The sequence below is a fragment of the Oreochromis aureus genome, linkage group 7 (assembly GCF_013358895.1).
Source record: "Oreochromis aureus strain Israel breed Guangdong linkage group 7, ZZ_aureus, whole genome shotgun sequence".
Classification (NCBI taxonomy): Eukaryota; Metazoa; Chordata; class Actinopteri; order Cichliformes; family Cichlidae; genus Oreochromis; species Oreochromis aureus.
The window spans coordinates 38,296,387-38,317,666 of NC_052948.1; the positions used below are offsets into that span (position 1 = coordinate 38,296,387).

General features: G+C 38.8%; 1 protein-coding gene across 1 annotated transcript in view; it reads right to left on the minus strand.

Annotated features, from left to right (window-relative positions):
* The window catches only part of LOC116324962 (ephrin type-A receptor 5), a 56,199-nt gene that overhangs the window by 12,754 nt on the left and 22,165 nt on the right, over nt 1-21,280 (minus strand). Inside the window, exons 4-11 of the mRNA XM_031745759.2 lie at nt 15,372-15,527; nt 14,917-15,255; nt 6,352-6,476; nt 4,796-4,885; nt 4,548-4,617; nt 4,291-4,393; nt 959-1,026; nt 223-348 (exon numbers count right to left, since the gene is read on the minus strand). Coding sequence (XP_031601619.2) covers nt 223-348; nt 959-1,026; nt 4,291-4,393; nt 4,548-4,617; nt 4,796-4,885; nt 6,352-6,476; nt 14,917-15,255; nt 15,372-15,527 — 1,077 coding nt within the window. The remainder of the gene's footprint in view (nt 1-222; nt 349-958; nt 1,027-4,290; nt 4,394-4,547; nt 4,618-4,795; nt 4,886-6,351; nt 6,477-14,916; nt 15,256-15,371; nt 15,528-21,280) is intronic.

Below are 21,280 nucleotides of genomic sequence, written 5' to 3' on the forward strand. Positions count from 1 at the left end.
CTACAGAAGGCAGAATTAGGCTCGAGTCATTATGCTATTTGTCTACTCTATGTGTTTTAATAAGGCATTTTGTGACATTAAGCTGTTTCAGGGCACCGATTAAACAGGTTTACCTTTGTGGTTCTTAAGGATAATACAGACAGGCTTAAACTGATGCTCGAAATATGAAACAGTGGATCTCCTAGGTGTACACACACAGATGCAGACATTATTTTTACCCACCAGCACCAATGATCCTTTCAATGGAGATGTATGAAACGTCAATCTCCTGGGCAAATTCATGCACTGCCTGGTTGGGATCTTCATAGGTGAGGGGATCGATATAAGTACGCACCCCTGGAAATTTTACTGAAGAAGCACACACATGGCGACATTATCATTTGAGTACAATAGATGCATACACCTAAAAAAAAAGCTACATGTAATAATTAGTGCCATTAATTAATCCCAGAAGACAACCATCTTTTCATCCATCCTGCAAATTTGGCATGCAGATAATAAACACTAATTTTAAACATTTTATTTCACAGTCCAAATCAATATAACAGTATCCCACACATACTGGGACATGGTGTTGTTTTACTGACTACTCTGGAGTTGATATACCAATCACAGTTGGCTTTGATTCCATTCCAACAGATGGATAGAGGGTATTATGCCAAAAATGTGGACAAATATATTAAGCTGTCACAATCTATAAGTCATCATAGCTCTATGTGTTGTCTGCCAACTATGTTTGCTGGTAGCTATGAGCCCGGTTTGTGCCAGTGCCATTCAGTAAATAGCTACTGTAGCAAAACACTGTCAACCGTACTTATAGTACGCACATGCCAAAGGAGATGGCATGACCAGACATGACCGCTGTGTGAACCCTGTACTGTACATGTACTGTAAACTTTGGATGAACTTAAGCCCACATACATAGACACATACAGAACGAGTCTGGGCTTTAACTTACTGTGGCCATTGTGGAAGTGCATCTTTTCCTCTTCGGGATCTTGCTTTGCTTTGCTGTAGCCACAGCGCCTAAGGAAGAAGTGATCCAAAAACATTAGTGTCAATGTCATGTCAAAGTGCTGTTAAATACACACATGTAAAGTCAGCGACTAAGCATTGTTGTCAAATTATACTTGTCTCAATGACACACACACTGAGGGGGACTAAATAAATCTGACGATATTTCTCGGAATGGCACTTTTATTTTGAAATAGCGCAATTATTTTAACATTTATCACCGTTACCAAGGTAGACTGATAAAGGCAGTAAAAAAGGAATGATCCCTGTGGTTTCCTCTCAAAGTGATATCATTTGGCAACTATTTCCTAGTACAAACTAGTACAAAAACACAGGAAAAGAATACTTTTTGAATAGTAATCTCACAAAATACCCCAAGCAAAGAAAAGCAAACCCTGCCACCTCCCCCAAGAATCTAAGTGCAAAATAAGCTTTATATTTTCTCACTGAATCTGCTAACCCATCTTTTAAGGTGTTCAAAAATATTGCTGAAAAGAAAAGATGTCAGCAAAGGAATGCAGTTTCCACAAAATATCAATAACCAAGAAAGCCCTTCTCGACATATCAACTCTGACTTTTGCAAAAGGAAAAAGAGATCTGTCACTTTTTAAGAAAGGCCAGACTGAAAACAGAACTTTTGAAGCCGCAAGGCTTATGTTTATGTCTATATCATATTCTTTTCCATTATGTCTGTGTAAGCCTGGTGGATAAAACCGACATTCATTTGTATGTTTGTGTGTTCGTGCTTAAAAAGCTTCTATAAGTCAATATTTTTACAACTGGCATCAGAGATAATCACAGATAACCCAGATTAAACATGTGGAATGAATTTAAACTTGATCTTATATGCAAACACAAAAACACACCACGCAACAAACGGATACAGAGTAACTAATTAAAATATCTGCAATGTAAATTTACTGATTTATTTTAGTCATTTGTCAAACAAGTATTTCTGATGGTAGAATTTTTCCTATCTTTAGTTCTTGAAGACAGATGAAGACAGACGCGCACACACACGCAGCAGGGTCATGTCCAAGTCTTTCCCATCGGAGCTCTCTGTAGGGTAACCAGGCTTGGCTAGAGGGGTTTGTATGGGCAGCTGGAGAGGGTTGACTCTGTGTGTCTGTGTTTGTGTGTGTGCGTGTTTTGTGTGTCTGCCTGGAGGGTGTTTAGTTTGCTGGATTTGTTGAGTCAAGGGGTTTGAGCATGCCCTCCAACTTCATGCATGTGTTTGCGTGTGTGCGTACATGTGTGTTAACCCATGCATACACCACTGCGTATGTGCTAGGCTCCACACATGTGTTCTGTGCACGCATGTGTAGTCTGGAGAGTCATGTATGAGTGGGTGTGTGGGAGATGCATTGGTGGGAGGGGGTTGTGGTGCTTGTGCCCTAAATCCATCGCTGGAAAATTTGGCATTCTTCCATCTCTCCTCCCCCACACACAAAACCCGGGAATGATTCGCAATCCTCATCTCTGTTCGGCTAAACCAGAAATCAACTCTGTATCGTTCTGATTTGTTTCTGAATTCTTTCCAACATCATAATTTTATGTTCAACATTAAATACAGTTTTTTAAAATTGTGCATTCACCAAACCTAAACTGTTTAAATGATGACCTAATACTGAAGGAATGAAGAAAATTTCGTAAATGAAGCAACAATATGCATCTGGGAGAAAAACGAACATGTATTTTCATGCTTAGAAAACCTCAAAATATAGTAAAGAAACTGAAATGTGAGCTTTGACTTAACTACCCTGAAGAGACAGAGGAATACAAGAGTTCTAATGATTTTTACTCTGGCTTTGACTATTTTCTCTACTGTCTATTATCACTCCGTCTGCAGTTTTGTGTCTGCACGTGGGAACATTCTTTCATAATTAAAAAAATTTCCTGACTTTACTGATAAAGTAAAGGTCATATGCACATGGGGGCATGCAAATGCGACAGACTTGTAGACTGAAAAATGGTAAATGCTTATGAGCAAGGTTGTGCTACCAGATGTGAGGAAAATCCACTTGACTCATATGAATCCACCCCGTAGTTATAACCTAAAAAGCAACCCTTAATCCTGACCTATCACAAAAGTCTTACTTCAAGCTATGTGTCTAATCCCATAATGCTGCTCAACCACACAGAAATATCTGGGACAGAAACGAGATTTGAAATTTGTAATTTCTGTTACTCAGCATAAGGTCAGAAATGGATAAAGTGATGATGGACCATTATTAAACTAACAAACAATATTGTACATAAAATAAACAGAGAAGAATATGCACTATTATCTGCTTTATTTAAAAAAAAAATAAGGAGAAAATAAGAAAAAAAAATTTTTTTTCTTTCATTGAACACTTCAAATTCTTAAACTGCACTTTCATAGTCCAGTAACAACAAACTTAACCTCAGCATTAAACTTCTCCATCTAGGGGTTACCGCAGTGGAACATCTGCCTAAATTTGACCCAATCCCATAAGCTTCCTGTGCCATTCCAACCCTTTGCATGTCCTTCTTCAAAATGTCCTAGAAAATGTCCAAGACATGAAAACATGCATAATGTGCATAAACATACTTATTTATTCCTGATATCACAATTACTTACTGACATGTGACTTTCCCGTCTAATCAACAACAGCTGGTAATAAGTTAACACCATGCCAGATAATTTTAGGCTTGAGTGTCCAAAATATCACACTTTCACGCTGATAAACAGTTTGATTGCCTTCTCACATTTTATCCAATTTATTCAATATTATATTTGAGCCACTCCAAAAAAGTTTTACTAATGCCACTGACAGGAGCCAACACCGTCAAAAACAACAGCACTTGCCACCAGAAAAGTTCAGGATATCCTCAACAACTCAACACAATATCCCTGTCATCAGACAACAGTGAGCTTCGCTGACTCATCAACTGCTATCGGACTCCTATCACTAAATTTTACAGCCACCTCAAGTCCAGAGCTGTTTGTCCTACAGTGACCACAGTTAGGATTATGCAGGTAAATTGGGAAGATTAAGAAAACAGAACTCCGTTGACTGCAATCTACTGACATCTGCTGGTTAGATTTTACAGACTGTAACTTTAATTCAATATTTCCAGTAACAGGAACATTATTAAAAGTAACACAGTAGCACTCTCATGATAATATTTTGTATTTGTTTTTATTGCCATGTGCATGTGCATGCATATTGGTGATATACACGCACATGCACATGGATATACTTTTATATCATATTTTGATTTTCTGTTGCAGGTATATAGGTTATGTCTTACCGCCCACTGAGCAGGAATCCAGCAACCACTGCCAGCAGGACCAGAGCCAGTGTGATGGCCACCGCTACTATCGAAGCTTGAGCACGCTCACTAGTAGCAGTTACTGCCAAAGAAAAGACATGGGATTACACACAGTCCACAAACACAAAACCACACCTGGCATCTGTTGTTGATACAGCCCCAGAACACAGGTGGGAGTTGTGTACAAGTTAAACTTCATTGTATTGTCATTCTCTCCTTCTCTTTGGTGCACTCACAGTAAGGGCTGGTCTGGAATTCAAAGCGCCGGCTAAATGCACCATAGCCTGCTGAGGTCCTGGCTCGTACCTGTAATGCATCATATCATTCATACACCATACTTCACTTTAATTCATTTGGATTTGCTTGATCTTAGGCAATACTGAAAAACTATTTTGTCACTGCTACATATTTAAATATTTTTTCCTTCCCTTTTGTCATCCCAGTTCCATTATCAGTCCCTTAATTTGTGAAACCCATTTCTGACCTGGAAGATGTAAGCTGAAGAGGGCTTCAGGCCTTCCACCACCATTTCAGTGTCCTTGGATTTTATTATTGTGTAACTGGAGTCCTGTTCCTTTAGTTGAAGAAAGAGATTGTTAGCTTAATTTATTCATGTGTTCTACTAACATTTTTGTACTTTTGATTGTCAAAAATGTGTTGCCCCAATAATTATATTGCCAAATTGCATGCACATAGCTTATTGCTGCTTTCTCTCCGCAGCTACCTGTGGTATATGCGAGCATGAGTGTGTCTAAATGCCTGTGTGTAGGGATCACTTTTCCAACTGTAACCACATCAGGTTTTAACTCAGCTAAATGCTGCCTCCATTAGCCAGATGCCATTAGCTCACCACTGACCACAAACCCTGCCCTGCTCTCCAATGTACCTTTATTGTGACCTTAGAAAAGAAGACATCAGAGGATTACAGGCAGAAAAGAGGAAGGGCACAGGAACAATGATCTGCACAGAAGCATCAAATTGCTGTCCCTACTTAAGTCCAACTTAACAAAAAAGGGAAAAAAAGGTTATTATGCTGTTACAAAGACTTTTGAAGTCAAAGTTTTCTCACTGGACCTGGCTTAAAACACTTCAGTAAGATACACACATCTGTAGCTGTAACAAATTAGATGTGTTATACAGGGCAAAGGGGAAGTGCTGCTAAAGGTTGTTCAAGCATGGTCAGTTTCTTACATATATATACACACATATATATATATATATGTATGTGTATATATGGTAAATGGTAAATGGCCTGTATTTATATAGCGCTTTCTAGTCCCTAAGGACCCCAAAGCGCTTTACATATCCAGTCATTCACCCATTCACACACACATTCACACACTGGTGATGGCAAGCTACATTGTAGCCACAGCCACCCTGGGGCGCACTGACAGAGGCGAGGCTGCCGGACACTGGCGCCACCGGGCCCTCTGACCACCACCAGTAGGCAACGGGTGAAGTGTCTTGCCCAAGGACACAACGACCGAGACTGTCCGAGCCGGGGCTCGAACCGGTAACCTTCCGATTACAAGGCGAACTCCCAACTCTTGAGCCACGATCGATATATATATATATAGATATATAGATATATATATAGATATATAGATATATATATATTTATTTCAATACTCTTAAAAAAGGCCAGATACAACCAGTGTCATTAGCTATGTACTTTGAAAATGACATTCAGCTCTGTGTTTATCAACAGAAATGTTTATATGATGTGTGTGTGTCTGTGGACTAAAGTCAATATGACATCTATTGTACAACTAAATGCAAAAGCTTGAACAAGAAGAACCTTACAAATTAATTTTCTGTTGTATAGTACATTTAATTTCATAGTACATATTGTTCAAAACTGTATACAGTAAAACACTAAACTGGCAAACCAGTGCTTTTAAAACTGAAACCTCTACTGTACGAGAGGTTCAGGGAGGTACTAGGAAAACACAGCTGGCCCAAGGGCAGTAGACAAAGGTATACAGCTTTGTGAAAAGATTTTTTAAAATAAATATATATATATATATATATATTTTTTACCTTTTCAAAATACTTGATCTCATACTCTAGGATGATGCCGTTGGGACGATCAGGCTCTGCCCAAGAAAGGGCAATGCTGCTCTTCCCTGTATGACCTTTCCTCACCACACTCACTGGGGACGGTGCTGCAGAAACAAAGATTCAAAGAAAATAGTACGGTTTGAAGTATCAACATAAATAGCACAATCCAGCAGTTAAATATGATGCAACCCACTACACTTCTCACTGCATTTCACATTATTAAAAGTAAATAACACAGGCATAAAACTCTAATAAACAGTGGCACAAAGGCACGTGGCAAAGTATGCCAATGTTGTAAAATCTGCTGGATCCCATCAGCATTCACAAGACATCATTCTTTTGAGGACACCTCATCCTTTGATGTTTACATGCACATAACTAATTGTCATGCATGCTGTGATTGCTGTAAATCATGAAAAATTTAACTGTAGATTAAAAAACCTAAAGAGGATTTTAAATATGGTGACAAGAGGAAGAGGTTTTTCATGTAACAACTTACACAGTAACGGATATCTATCTTTGCTGTTCAGTGATTTCTTTCAAAAACATAATTTTCCATGTTTTTTCTTATGTTTAGAGTTTCATGTTTGGAATTTAGGCTCCTCTCTGAGGTTGTTTGCTTTTGTCTGTCAAGCTCCAGCTCAAAAAATATTATTTTTGGTTCCCAAGCAGCTCTGCCTCAGAAGCATGTTTGCAATTTGGCAACAAGGTGCACCTGTGTCTAATTAAACCATCCCTTTATGTCTTGCTGCTGAGCATGTGCTGCCAGAGAAGCATATGAATTCAACTGTTTAAGTCTTCACATTTGAGTGTCTAGTGTACCAAATTTGGCACACTTTAAAGGTTACAAAATACACTGTAAAACTCTTCTAACGTAGCATCAACACAAACAACAAAATAACGACATAAATTTGTCACTTTTATGCACAATCCAAGATATTTGTGTATTTTGTTCTTTTCTTTGTATTTCTTCAAAGCTTACATTTTCATTTATGCCTTTTTTCTTTCATTTATCCTTTCAGTTTTGAAGTGAGCTTTGTTCTGCAAGTTTACATCAATCGTAAAGCCATCCTGTTGTAACCTGAACTATTGGTTCATCTCTCAGAGGGACAATTGGAGAGTCTCTGACACATAAAGAGCTTTTAACTAGGCAAAATGCTCCCTCAGGCAACAACCCTATAGCCTGTGTGTGTGTGTGTGTGTGTGTGTGTGTGTGTGAATGTTGATGCGCGTGGATGTGCGTGTGAATGTGTGGCTACTGCAAATGCTAAACACCGTTTAGGTTTCAATGGCCTCAGCAGAAGTCCACAGAGAATAAATCATCGCTACAAACACAGTAACTGTATCCTGAGTGGATGGTTGCACAGAAGTGTTATCTGTAATATCTTAAAAGCCTGAAACCAGAGACCGAAACTCACACACATACACACACTCAATTCTTAAATGGTATAAAGCCTGGATTCAATGATGAGAGAGAGGGTTTATTTTCCCAGCAGCTTTATGGGTAACAATACACCAAAATCTAAGTTTACACCCTCCAAAAATGGATGCAGTTTTTTTATTCTATATTTAATCAAAAGTTTTGAAAAGGACTTGTAAAGAGGGTACAGCCTTTTACCAAAGCTTGTGATTTTTAGAGTTATATAAATCATTCTTAGATTTGAAGTAGGGATTTTGTCTCAAAATTGTCATCAGAAATGTTGTCAAACATTAATTTTCACAAAGAAACAATAAGGACACTAATTATAGAGGTTAAGTTCCTTTAATGGCTTTAAATTCTTTATTTTGTCAAAAAATTATCTAAATCATAATCCATCCATCCATCCTTCCATTTTCTTCCACTTATCTGGGGCTAGGTCGTGGGGGAAGCAGCCTCAGCAGAGAAGCCCAGACCTCCCTCTCTTTAGCCACCTCCTCCAGCTTGTCTGGGGGAACACCAAGGCGTTCCCAGGCCAGCTGAGAGATATAATCTCTCCAGCATGTCCTGGGTCTGCCTTGGGGCCTACTCCCAGCGGGACATGCCCGGAACACTATACCCAGGAGGCATCTAGGAGACATCCTTGTCAGAAACCCGTTCCTCCCAATCACGCCACTCCAGGTCTCACTGTCATTGCCCACATGAGCTTTGAAGTCTCCCACTAAGGCAACGGAGTCCACGGGGGGAGTACCCTCAAGTACCCCACCCAGGGACTCCAAGAAGGCCTCCTCCGGGTGGTGAGCCTACAAGAGGGTGGACCCATGTCTCTTTTTCGGGTTGTGCCTCGCCGCGCCCCATGGACTAAGGCCCTGGCACCAGGCACTCACCATCGGGCACCCTTCCTGGACCTGGCTCCAGGGCTCCAAGGCAGGCCTCGGTAACCCTATCCCAGACAGGGTGAACTGTTTCCTAGATCTTTCAATCATAGGGATTTTTGAATCACTCTTTTTCTGGTCCTTCACCCAGGACTAATTTCCCATGGGAGAGCCTACCAGGGGATGAAAGCCCCTTGTCAACATAGCCCCTGAGATCCCTGGGACACACAAATGCCTCCACCACGACAAGGTAGCAAACTCATAATTCTTAAAAATGTATTTTTCTGTTAATTTAGAGAAACTAAAACTGTTGACCTTTTCTATACTGTAATCCAAACTATAGCCATTCCTATTTTAGTTAGTTGGAAATATGTGCAAGCTACTTTACACTCTTTCACTGAGCTGTTGCTTTACTTAATGCGAAGTCGGTTTACTTTTGAAGCACACCTAAAAACAAGAAATGTTGATCAGAGGCAAACACAGCAATTAAACACTTTTTGGCTCACTTGGTTCTGTCTCTTCCTTTTCACCAAATACAGAAAAGCATAGATACACAATATCTGTATATATCCAAAATAGCACTGAGCAGTCACACTCACCAAACAAGTGCTTTAAAACCCAGATTTGCAATTGAGACAGAAGGAGAGGTGATAGAAGAGAGAGACGGGGAGGAGGAGGGAATGGAAGAGGGAAAAAAAGTGAAAAATGAAAGACGAGGAGGAGACATGTTGAAAGAGTGTAGACGGGCCCCAGCAACACTTTTATTTTAACAACGGGGTAAACAGTGTAATGACACTTCTAGCTTTAAACACTTCCACTGCGTGTTATAACTGCTAATGAGCACGTACAGTATGCCAATGAAAACGCAAATGAAGATGAACTCCTGGTGTTTATGCCTGGTGGCTGGTAATGCTCTATTTGCTATCCGTCTGATACTTTTTTTCTACAAAGGGTGAGTTTAGAAAAGGTAAAACCTATTCACTGGAGGAATACAGCTATCCAATGTAACAAATAAAAGCAACATTATCACAGTGCTAAACATAAATCTCCCAGACCACTATCTGTCTGCACATCATCAAAATCAATACCGGCTTTCAACAATCTCGTTTTTATCTTATAACTACCCTCTCGGAATGACTGATAGATAGATTGAGACAGAATGAATTGGAGATAGGGGACAGATGTCTTCACTAAGGTTGCAAAGTACCAAAACTGCTATCATCTATTTCGCTAGGAACTTTAATCTGCCTTTTCTTTTGATGCAATACATTCGATTAGTGGCTTTGCACCAATCCAGCATCATGCCACAATCCACTTCCCTACCAGCACATCAATACTGACAAAAAAATATAACACCTGGAATATTTTAATTATGGCTTGGAGATTTAATGCTGTGACCATAAACCGCTCCAATTTAGTGTATTTACAGAATTTTGCATTGTGTCATTCCCATCACTCTCCCTTCATTTTATAACATTTATTTACTGTTGCTGGAATAATAAGGATATAAATGTTTGTTTGTTTTTTAATTAGAGGAAGTAAATGAAATTTAATGCACAAACAACTGAGCTACTGGCGGCTTTCTATATTTTGACAATACAAACCACACTTATAAGATTCAGTTTCTTTAGTTATAAGTTAGAAGGCTTTTTGTCCATTTTAAACCACTAAATCATTGAGTTAACCTCGACGACCTTGGTGGATGTAAGCCAATTTGAATGGATTGTTAAAATAAACACACTTTACAACCCTACAAAGCTTTTATGTAAATTAATTTAAAACTTTTCGAGCTATCATGTTTACAGACAGAAAGAATGCAATGCTACCAACAGTATAACCTCCTTGCTAAGATACTGCTGGGACTGCTGGGAGTCACATTGTTGGGTGAAAAAATACTATGTTATACCTGTCAGAGAGTGTGATCTATGACATTATTCATAGTTTTAACTAAGGAAATAGAAAAAAATTAAACAAAAGAAACATTAAAGATACAATTTAAAGTTGTGTGTTATGTGTAGAAAAAAAAACACTGGCTCATACCTTGACTTGGGTGCCTTTTTATGGTTGAATGACTCATAGGTCAGTGTTAAGTGACTTACAAACAAAAAACGATATTCATATGAAAATAGTCATGCACCAGGACTGGATGGGAAGTCTGTCTCCCTATTAGCAACATCTAAAGAAATGAAAGGTGGTTCAAGACTTTTGCACAGTATTGCACGCTCCACATCAAAGTAAAATAAATAGCTACAGTGGCAGGCAGCACATTTTTACCACACGCAAGCTAATGTATCATGGTACATTTGATTAATAGCCAATAGCAGAAAAAACTATTTGGAAGCATTTACTGTGCAAGTGGCACACATTGTGCCTACAGCAGGAACAAATAACCTGAAATAAGATATTTTAAAAACAGACAGAGCTACCCTAACAAAACAAAGCTGTAAAACTTGTGCTTATTAAATTTAAAAAAAGCTATTCAGATTTCAAAGCTTCCTTTTTGATTGTGTAGAATGAGCAATATGCTAATTGTTTCCACTCAAACATTCATCAATGTCTGAGCAAATACAGAGCTTAAAATGTAACATCTGGGAAACAATCACTGGGTTGCAGGGAAACTTGTATGAGCATTTTGGTGGCTTACTTTACTTACTTTCTTTTCAAAATGAATTTCCACCTCATAATAGCAGGTGCTAGCAAGCCACCTTATCAAATTTATATACGGTGTGCCTAGGAACATCAAAGCAGTGAAAAATATGTGGGTTTCCATGCTCCTACAGTGCTCTTTGTATTTTTGAATGTGTACAAGCAGTTAATGTCCAGACTCTCACTTTTCTCTCTTTACTTCCTTCCTCTGCTTATCTTTCCTGCTGTTACAGCTTCTTGCTATGTCACCTTTTCTTTCCTTATCACAAGCATCCTATCATTTTCCCTCCACATTTTGCCCCCTCTACCCTGTTGTTCTGTCCTTCTCTGTCGTACATTTCTCCTGTCTTTCACCTCTCCTGATCTCCTCTTCCCAACTACCAACACTTTATTATTCAGCAGGGTTTCGCAGGGACACTGTGAAATCACCTATTTCACGGATAACTTATCGTGTGTGACACTTTTCACACATCAAACAGCAGATCCTCTGACTCTATCTCTCTCCCTGCCTAAGCCTTAGCAGTAGTTTTGTCTCAGTACCTTGTTTTTACCGTCAGAAAGCAGAAGCACACTCTAAACCAGTCACACACAAGCACAACAAAAATGCAGTTGGTTAAACTGCTGATCGAGGTTTTCACTTAGTAATTACATCTGTCACTACAGAGCAGATGGATCAGAACATGTTAAATCACTCATTACAATTACTGCCTCAGGATTATTGTGAAAATGATTGTTCCAAATAATGTTAGTCACTTGATACACAGCCTTCCAGTAGCTGAAGTGCTCACTTTGTTGATTTTATGAGTCGCATTACACAAACAGCGGTTGGTGCACACTGCTACAAAGAGCTAGGAGCTGTATTCAAAAAACATCCTAGGGCTAAAAGGATCTCTTATTCCTAGGGGTGGACTTACTTCTAACTTTAGTACTCTTAAGTTCATTTGTTATGAAATGATTCACAAATCATTTTGGTTTTAAAAGCAGATGCAACATCTAAAAGATGTTAGAAAGTTTTCACTCCTAAGTCAATACAATCTACATAAAATCAGCCAAGGCAGCTGCAGGCAACACTCACTGCTGTCATTATTTTACACAAGTACAATGACATAGCACAATTACACAAGTGGCTGCGTCATTATCATGACATTGAGAAACTTTGTAAATGAATCCAAAATGCAATATTTAAAGCACGGTTTCACAGTGTTTAGCACCATAAACTGTATTATATAAACAAAGCTGACTTTCTAAGTGGATTCTTACCTAAAACTAAATTTCTTTCACTAACACAGACCTGTTACTTGTCAATCAAAAGTCAGAAATTCCCTCTTTATTTTTTTATATTTTTGCTTCCAAGCAGAGTTCTTGCTTTCTTGTAATGTTTATTGTAGAGCAGTAGTTCTCTGGGGTTTCTGAAGGTCTTTCAAATTTTTTCTTTGGACACTCATCAGAAATGTTCTTATTCTTAAGGATAGAAAACAAGGAAAAAAGGCTGTGGCATGCCAAATTACACAAGAATTGGACTGAAATGCAGTGGCAACAGGTCTGATTGTGTGAAATCTTTGGTTCACGTCTTTGTCTAAGATGTAAGGAGGTCAGGGGGGAAATATAAAAGTGAATGGGGTTGAATTTCAGCCAGGACATTAACAAGAAAAACTGCCTTGCCTTTTGCCAAATATATTGTATTTCTATGTATGTTTACACATGCTTCAATAATTTGCTGCACCTCTTTTCTTTTTTTTCCTAGAAAAATATTAAATGAAGATTGGCTTATGACCTTTGCACAGTTAATGGTAACCATGAGTCTTGCTGACATCTATAGCATTAGGGTCATCTCCCTTTACTAGCCTAATAGTTTCCTCATTTCTTATTTTTCCCAGCACCTTTAAATACTTATTAAATGGAAAACCCTACACATGCTGGGAAAGCACAAGTTCACGCTTGAGCCACCATTCACAATAGGATGTTGCTATGTTGGCTAATGAATCTAGCTAATAATTAGCTGACTTCATGAATAATAACACTGGAAAGAGGTGTTATATCTACAATTTTTTTTTTTTTTTACACAGAGTACGGCATTTAGAGTGCACTTCAGATGGCACGGCCAGGTTGCACGTTCATGCTTGTTTATACTTGTACTAATTAGAACAGTTAACCACCAAGCTGCTCTCAATATGCTCATACGATTCTGTTTTCAAGGTAATGTTAAAAAAACACCCTCACTTACAGTAGCACGTACCAGATACAAGCCAAAGTACAGCAGACTTTATTGGTCTGTGACTCTGTCAGCCATGTGTAATCTAACATAATCCCTAATCTCCACTTGGTCCAGTGACTCCCTAACTTTAATCCAGCTACAACCGAAATAAACTGAATTTGAGTTGTGTAGTCTGGTGTAATCCACTCAGTGTGCTGACAGCCACAGTGACAACACATTTAGAGGACTGCCAGTAGTCTTGACTGTTAGACAGCCATCTGCCTCGCTCCTTTTCCTGTCCTCCTAAACACAAACTGTACCTTCCTGATTACTTGTACAGCTCCTCCCATTGATACTACTAATAATAACTGCTATTCTTTGGCTGCCAATGAACCATCTGTTGAAATACATGGAACAAACACATTCTTTCAACATTGCTTTTTTTCCCCCTCTTGCCTTTTCTCCTGACAGAAGCCTTGGGGAAGAGAGTAGTAATTTTGTATTTTTCTCATTGCATTATGCTTTGCGCTACCCATTTCATTACAAGCAAATAAAACTAAAACTAACAAAAGCACATAACTTTTAACCCATAAAAAATAGGTTCCTAGTGGAGTGTGAATTCTAATCTTCATTTAAACGGAAGCTAACAAAGCATCCAGTATTTACAGCTATGTGAAGTAGCTGGACTCTTTCATTATCCAATATGTGTTTGGCCACTTTAGTGGTTTTCATTTGGTGCCTTGCTTAAGCTCAATTCATGGTTATAAAGATCTGCTAAGCTGCTCTGGCATCACATATAATGCATACTCCCATGCTGAACATCACACCAGCCTAGGTTTTGTTTTTTTGTTCACACTTTGCAAGCATAGCCCTCACCAACCTAAAATTCAAATGTAAACTTGTATGGCATCAGCATGATCCATCACTGTTGATAGACATGCAGAATAACACCTGCTGCCACGCACGACAGCCCATACACATAACAGCATGCAAATCAAGAGCTTTCATTATGCCACAGATTCCTGTGAATCTCATTGATGCGCCTAATTGAGGGGACCAAGCTGCTTTTTCGATGACATAGCTGGATGCAAAAACAAAAAAAAGGCTGTCCACTGTGTCATGTTCTCTCCTTCGCTGCAGGGATGGTGCATAAGTGAAAATTAATACAGCAACAGATTTGTTGGACAAATACTGTGATAATTTGATCATCTGGTGTCTTTGTTATTAAACCCAGATTGTCATGCGATGAATCTGGCATCCCGGTTGGTCTGTGGCATTTTAAATAAGCATGGAAAAGAAGCAGTTATGACAAAACGTTTGATGACTTTTGCTGGAGAATTCAGGATAAGTTCAAATGGCGGGGTGGACAGCTATGGTGAATGTGATGATGAGTCAAATCTGGCGGAACATACCTGCCTGATTGGTTGTCACATTAAGTGACACATACTGCTTTGCATGGCCTTTGGCTAGGTCTGACACTCCGTTGACAGCTTCCAACAAGAAGCTGTAGTTGGTGTGTGACTGCAGGTCAGCCACCATCACTGAGGTGTTCGACAGGCCAGTGCGGCGTGGCAGAAAACGTGCATTGGGACCGCACTCTTCCAAGCCCCTTCCGTCTGGCAGGACCTGTCTACAGATGACGTTATAGCGCACATCCTTCCTGCCACCTGTATCCATAGGAATGGACCACTCCAAGAAGACGCTGGTCTCGTTGACATTGGAAATAGCATTACGAGGAGCAGACGGAGGGCCTGAGGGAGATGAAAAGGGCTTAGAAGAAGATACAGCTAGAAATACAAAGAAGCATTTGGATAAACAAAAGCCTTGAAAGTGAACATGAGCAAATATAAAGAGGTTATATCCTCACGTGTGCAAGCCATATTAGAAGGGTCAGAGTCTAGCTTATAGTATCCGTCTTCACAGCTGCAAGCAGTGGCTCCCATCTGTCTGGCCACACTGTGAGGTGGACATTTACTACAGGCCAAAGACTCCAGCAGCGAGCGGTAAAACCCCACTTTGCAGACTGAAAGACAGGGAGGAGAGAGGATGTTAGGGGGTGGATAGGGAGATGATAAAAGTGGACATATAAATAGAAAGGAGAAAAGGGGTCGCAGAGAGAGGTAAAAATACAAAAAAAAAAGTGGGGGAGAAAAAGGCATGGTTATTTCTCTTGAAAAAAAAGGAGGTCAGCATCACACTGGTAGGAAATTTTCCCTGGGTTGTTGCGGTTGTTTTGAGGTTCCTCGTCAGAGATATACAGCAGTTTCATAGTTGAAATTAAAAGAAGCATTTGTCACACTTATATTGTTTCTTTTGAAGTCTGATTTCTTCTTATATCCCTCCCAGGCTTATTTCTTTTAGTCAACCTGTATAACCTTGCTTTTCATGTTTCACTGTTTAATCAAAAAGTTTTCCTCATTGAAGGATTTCCCTTCTTGTATTATCTTCAGTTCAGTGATTTATAACCAGCACCTGATTAAGTTTGGACTTGCATCTGCTTCACAATATCGGTGCCATATGTGCAGCATTTACAAACAAATATCAACAAGAACAAAAACAGGCAAAATTTACTTTCCTCCCACACAAACACACACACAGACAGATCTCAGGCTGATCTAAGTGGGGCAGGTACACGGGATGCTGATGCACTGTGAATGTTAAATGGCACTCATACATCAACAATCTCACAAACCAGCTTAACGATTTGGCTGTTGTCATCCAGATCATTTCTGATAAGTGGAGTTCTATAAGTTATTGCAAAGTCAGTGGCATATTTCTATATCACTAAGCAGAACAAGGGGGAGAATTGAGGAAAAAAGACTCTGCTTGTCCTCTAAATTTAGGAGCTGTTGTTTCCCCAGTTATTGTGAAGCCCACTCAGACCGCAGCTATGATTAAGAACTACATAATTAAACATCAGGTAGGAGGACAGGAGGACAAAAACTAGGAAACAGAAACAATATGTGATGGTTAAAAACAGAGATAAGGTGAGAAAAGGAAATGATAGGAGGAGAAAAGCCAAGCTTACAAGGATGAGACAAGGAGAGAGAAGAGAAGAAAGGACGAGACAAAGGAAGACTGGTGGGATGGTTTGTGTGTATGTGTGTGTGTGTGTGTGTGTGTGTGTGTGTGTGTGTGTGTGTGTGTGTGTGTGTGTGTGTGTGTGTGTGTGTGTGTGTTTCAGTCGTTAGGCAGCAGTGTCTCTGATTCACCTTGACGGAACCTTGGTCTGTTGTCATGGAACATTAGGCCTGAAAAATTCTCCCTCTGCCCTGGATCACTCTAAGTCTCACCTTTGCTTCTCGCACACACACACACACACACACACACACACACACACACACACACACACACACACACACACACACACACACACACACACACACACGGTAACAGGCCTTTTATAAAATCTGTTTGGCATTTCGAATGCCTCACATACTGTAATTATAAGTTGGGGTTCAAGATAATGTTTTTGACACATTTATGAAGCCGGCGAAGCTTCAGGACAGGATTACATCTGGTGACATACTCTATGCTTAACTGCCTTTGTATGGCTTGTTTCATTCAGGTGTTTAAGAAAGTTGTTCCGTGAGATACATTTTTTGTGTATTTTTGTTTCATGAAGCATTTTAATGTTTCAGCTTCTGTACTGATGGTTACTCCCTTACTTAATGTGCTTTGTTAGGGCAATGATGTACTACCCTCAACATGGGTGTGCGGGCCAGGGCAGTAGGACACACCTAATCTTTTTTTGAGCCTGTTACCACACACACACCTACCACACACACACCTACACACTTATGGTTGCATATAGATTTATTGCCATTGTCTGGTCTCTAGGTCTCCTTGGCTTCATCCTCCAAACCCCCATGGTCAAATCAATAAAAATGGGATGGCAGCTCATTTCACATACATAGACAAGTATGTTTGTGCCCAAACAGTGAAGTAAAGTGTTGAAGAGTAGAGTCAAAGCAGAAAATAAATAAATAAAAAAAAAAGAAAAGAAAAACTTCTTTAATAATTTCTGATACTACATTCAGGTATAATGCCAAGATGATGGATTATCTTTATTTATTTTTCATCTCTTTTTGATTTGGTAAGCTCTCATCACCAGGCGTGCGTGTCTGTGACTTTGTGTGCGTGTATGTGGCGCTCCCTAAAGATCACCTGTCAGTCAAACAGTATGGTGTGGGCACAGTGTGGTACTATGATGGCTCCCTACTTGGATTTCCTGTTGAACTCGTTTTGACATTCTGGATGTTTTTTTTTTCTTTCTTCTTAATTTGTCTGTTGGCCACCGTTGTGGCCAGCTGTCACTCAAGAGAATATACACATATATGATCTCTAATTGTTCTTGGGGAATAGTTAAACCTTCCATAATGAAAATAAAATAAATCATTGTTACTTTGACATTTACTGCTTATGCAAACTAAATATATTTGTTAGTTGAAAAATCTATCTATTTTTTCTATTCCACGTTTGATAGACTGATAGACTTTTGCTCCCAGTGTGGCGTCAAAGACGAGTTGATGCGGTCTGATTAAATTAAATTAATGTATGGAAATGTCTTTCCCCTGGAAGTTGTAAATGATTATGAAAATGATATAAACATTTGCAATTAAAATGTGCAAACTGGCGTGAAAAAAAATCCATTGCATGCCACTTTAATAAAAGTCAATTCTAGTTGACTAATGAGTACTTGTTAAGGTATTTATTATCATTAATTCTACTTCATTTCCATTTTCATTTAGGATAAATAGATTATCCATGCTCTACATGAAAATGAACAAAGAACATGCAGAGAAATTAGGTCTATAGATGTGTTTTTCAAATTGTATGAGTACAGCTGACAACATATATCATGACTACATATCAATATCACTCTCTTCACTTAATTATGTGTTAAAGGATTTGGATGCAAAGGTTTGTGAAGGTCAGAGAAGCAAACTGGAGGTTGGAAATAGGATTAAGTGATTAAAAAGCCACAGAGAGTAAATTTAAGAACACAGTCTAGAATCTGAGACCAAGAAACAGCTGAGGGGCAGCCCTAAGATCCACAATACAACTGTTTAGATAGGACTGCATAACATGCAAGTGGTCTACATTAACTTTACATGGCAGCTTGATTACTAAAGGTTTATTAAAAATAAGTGCTATTTTTAAGTGAATTTTTTTCACTTCATTTATTTTACATTACATTTACTGTCTGTTTTTGACCAACTCCCCTTTCATATTTCCACAACAATAGCGAGGGACGTGCAGGCAGCTGATTCGGATGAGGTGCTTTAATTCTTTAACCATCTGAAATGCGCAAATAACCGAAAACACATATGTATACACACTAACAGACACACTTCCTGCAGTGAGATTAGTTATGGTCATGCCTGGCTGACTGAAATGGCTCATTCCTCATTGTGAATGCAACCTGAATAGACGGCGTTGGTGGTATTAATGTACGTGTGTGTGAGTATGTGTGTTGCCCTTGGGCAAGCTGTCTTTCTGATGCCATGCAGCTCTTAATGCACAGCACAAAGGGTAATAGGTAATTAATATGCAATACACACTAATGTGCATTTGTGTGTGTTTGACTGTAAGGTTAATACGTAATTAATATGCATCATACACTGGCATCCCAGGCAATTAAGGATCCAGCGGTGTCCGTTGATGCTTCTTAACGAACGTCCTCTTTAATTGGAAACATTTCACTATAAACATGTTGATTTATATGACTGGCTGTCGTTTGGTGGGATTAGAGCGAGTAAGCGATTAAGGCAGAGAGAAGGAGACGTACTGAGATGAGGACTAAAATGAAAGAGAATTTAAAGTGAAGGACCGCATACTGTGTCTGAACACTGGATTTAAATTCATTTATATGGACTTAGAAAACTGTATGGATGCAAATATATTAAAAAAAAAGATCTCTCATGTATAATTACATAGTATGTTAATGGATTATTACTGATCAGACCTTTTAACATGAAAGCAGCACTTCGCTCTTGTAGGTGGTATTTTTAGTAATGCATCAGATTGCTAGAGAACGCTGCATATTGGACTACACAGTAAATCGTAAATGTAGCTGTCCAGTTGTTTTTACTGCAGTTATGTTGCACCAGTGAACCACCAAACAGCCATAAAAAGATGAAATGAGGATGGAAACACAAATGGCTCACACCATTCTGTGACAACCACTTATGTTTCCATCTTTCCCGTCACTCTTCCAACAGTACACACAGTCAGCAGGACTGACCAAAAAGTAAACTTTGACTGAAGAAATCCAAATACTCACAAGGCTGAATTTCAATGCACTACCTATATTGTTAGCAGATACTATTGTGAACTAATAAACCAGCTGAGGAAACACAGTAAATATCCTGTTCCTGTGTTTGTCCCACAGCAAACTACTGGCCTAACAATCATAAACACAACATGTTTCAGGGTGTGCATGTATGAGATGTTTCATACCTTTATTATTTTTGTATTACTGTGTTTGTGTGCATGCGTCTGCATGTGTGCATGTGCCAATGCATGCTCATATTTGTGCATGTTTCTGTGTGAACACAAACAAAGACGGATGATAATACCGTAATAATACACAATCGAGTCAATGGGGTTTTCCTTTCTGTTGGTTGACAGAGGAGGCCATTGTTCACAATCCATTTATTCTCACAATCAGACCACAAGCAGAAACCCAAAGGTCAAGCATCCAGGTCACAATAGCTTTCGAACAAAACCCAACGTATTGGCTCAGTGAGTGTCGAGAGAAAAAGAGTAAATATAAGAAATGTGTGATAAATCATATGTCATAATATGCTGACCGGATGTCTTGGGAAAACAATTTAACTAGCCATAAAACATACTATAGTGCCCTTTCAGCATTCAGCTGACATTAATTTACTTCCAAATATTAGACTCCATCAACAGACCAACAACCATGAAGAAAAATTGCACAGATCCACAAACTAGGTGTACAAAGGTCAGGATCTCAGTTGTACAACCATGCTCTTGCAAAAAGGTGATGGGACAGACATATGTGACATGTATAAAATTAGGTTGTGAATTTTTTATGACTTTTAATTCACAAATTTGCGTGTATGGTATAATCCAGCTGTTTTTAATCAGATAGAAGGTACCAGAAATCAAGTAAACTGTGCTATAAATGCATGGATATCTCTATATAATTTCCTAAACCAAATCCATAAATGTCAAAGTTTTAACATATGTGTATATATATATATATATATATATATATATATATATATATATATATATATATATATATATATATATATATATATATACATTCACACACTGGCGACGGCAAGCTACATTGCCATCGCCAGTGTGTGAATGTGTGTGAATGGGTGAATGACTGAATGTAGTGTATACAGTATATACATATATATACTGTATATATATATATATATGTATATATATATACATATATTATATATATTAGCTTCAATGTTTTCAAATCCATCAGACTCAACACAAAAAAATAGCATGCTTGCATTGCATCATTGCTGTAGAGCTATGATGGTTTTATAAACCGTTGGAAACTCATCACCTCTCTTAAATGCATTATGGGTAATATAGTGCCAAAATGATCAGTACTAAGCCACCACTGGCTCGGACTCTGGAGATGGCCAGGCTTTCATGGAAGGAACCTCGCTCTGCTGAATGAAGCATTTTATGAATATTTCAGCAACTGCAGGAATGCGTGTGTGTGTTTCTGCGTGTCTGTGTGGGTGCGTGAGCGTTTGCTCTTATATCTTTGTG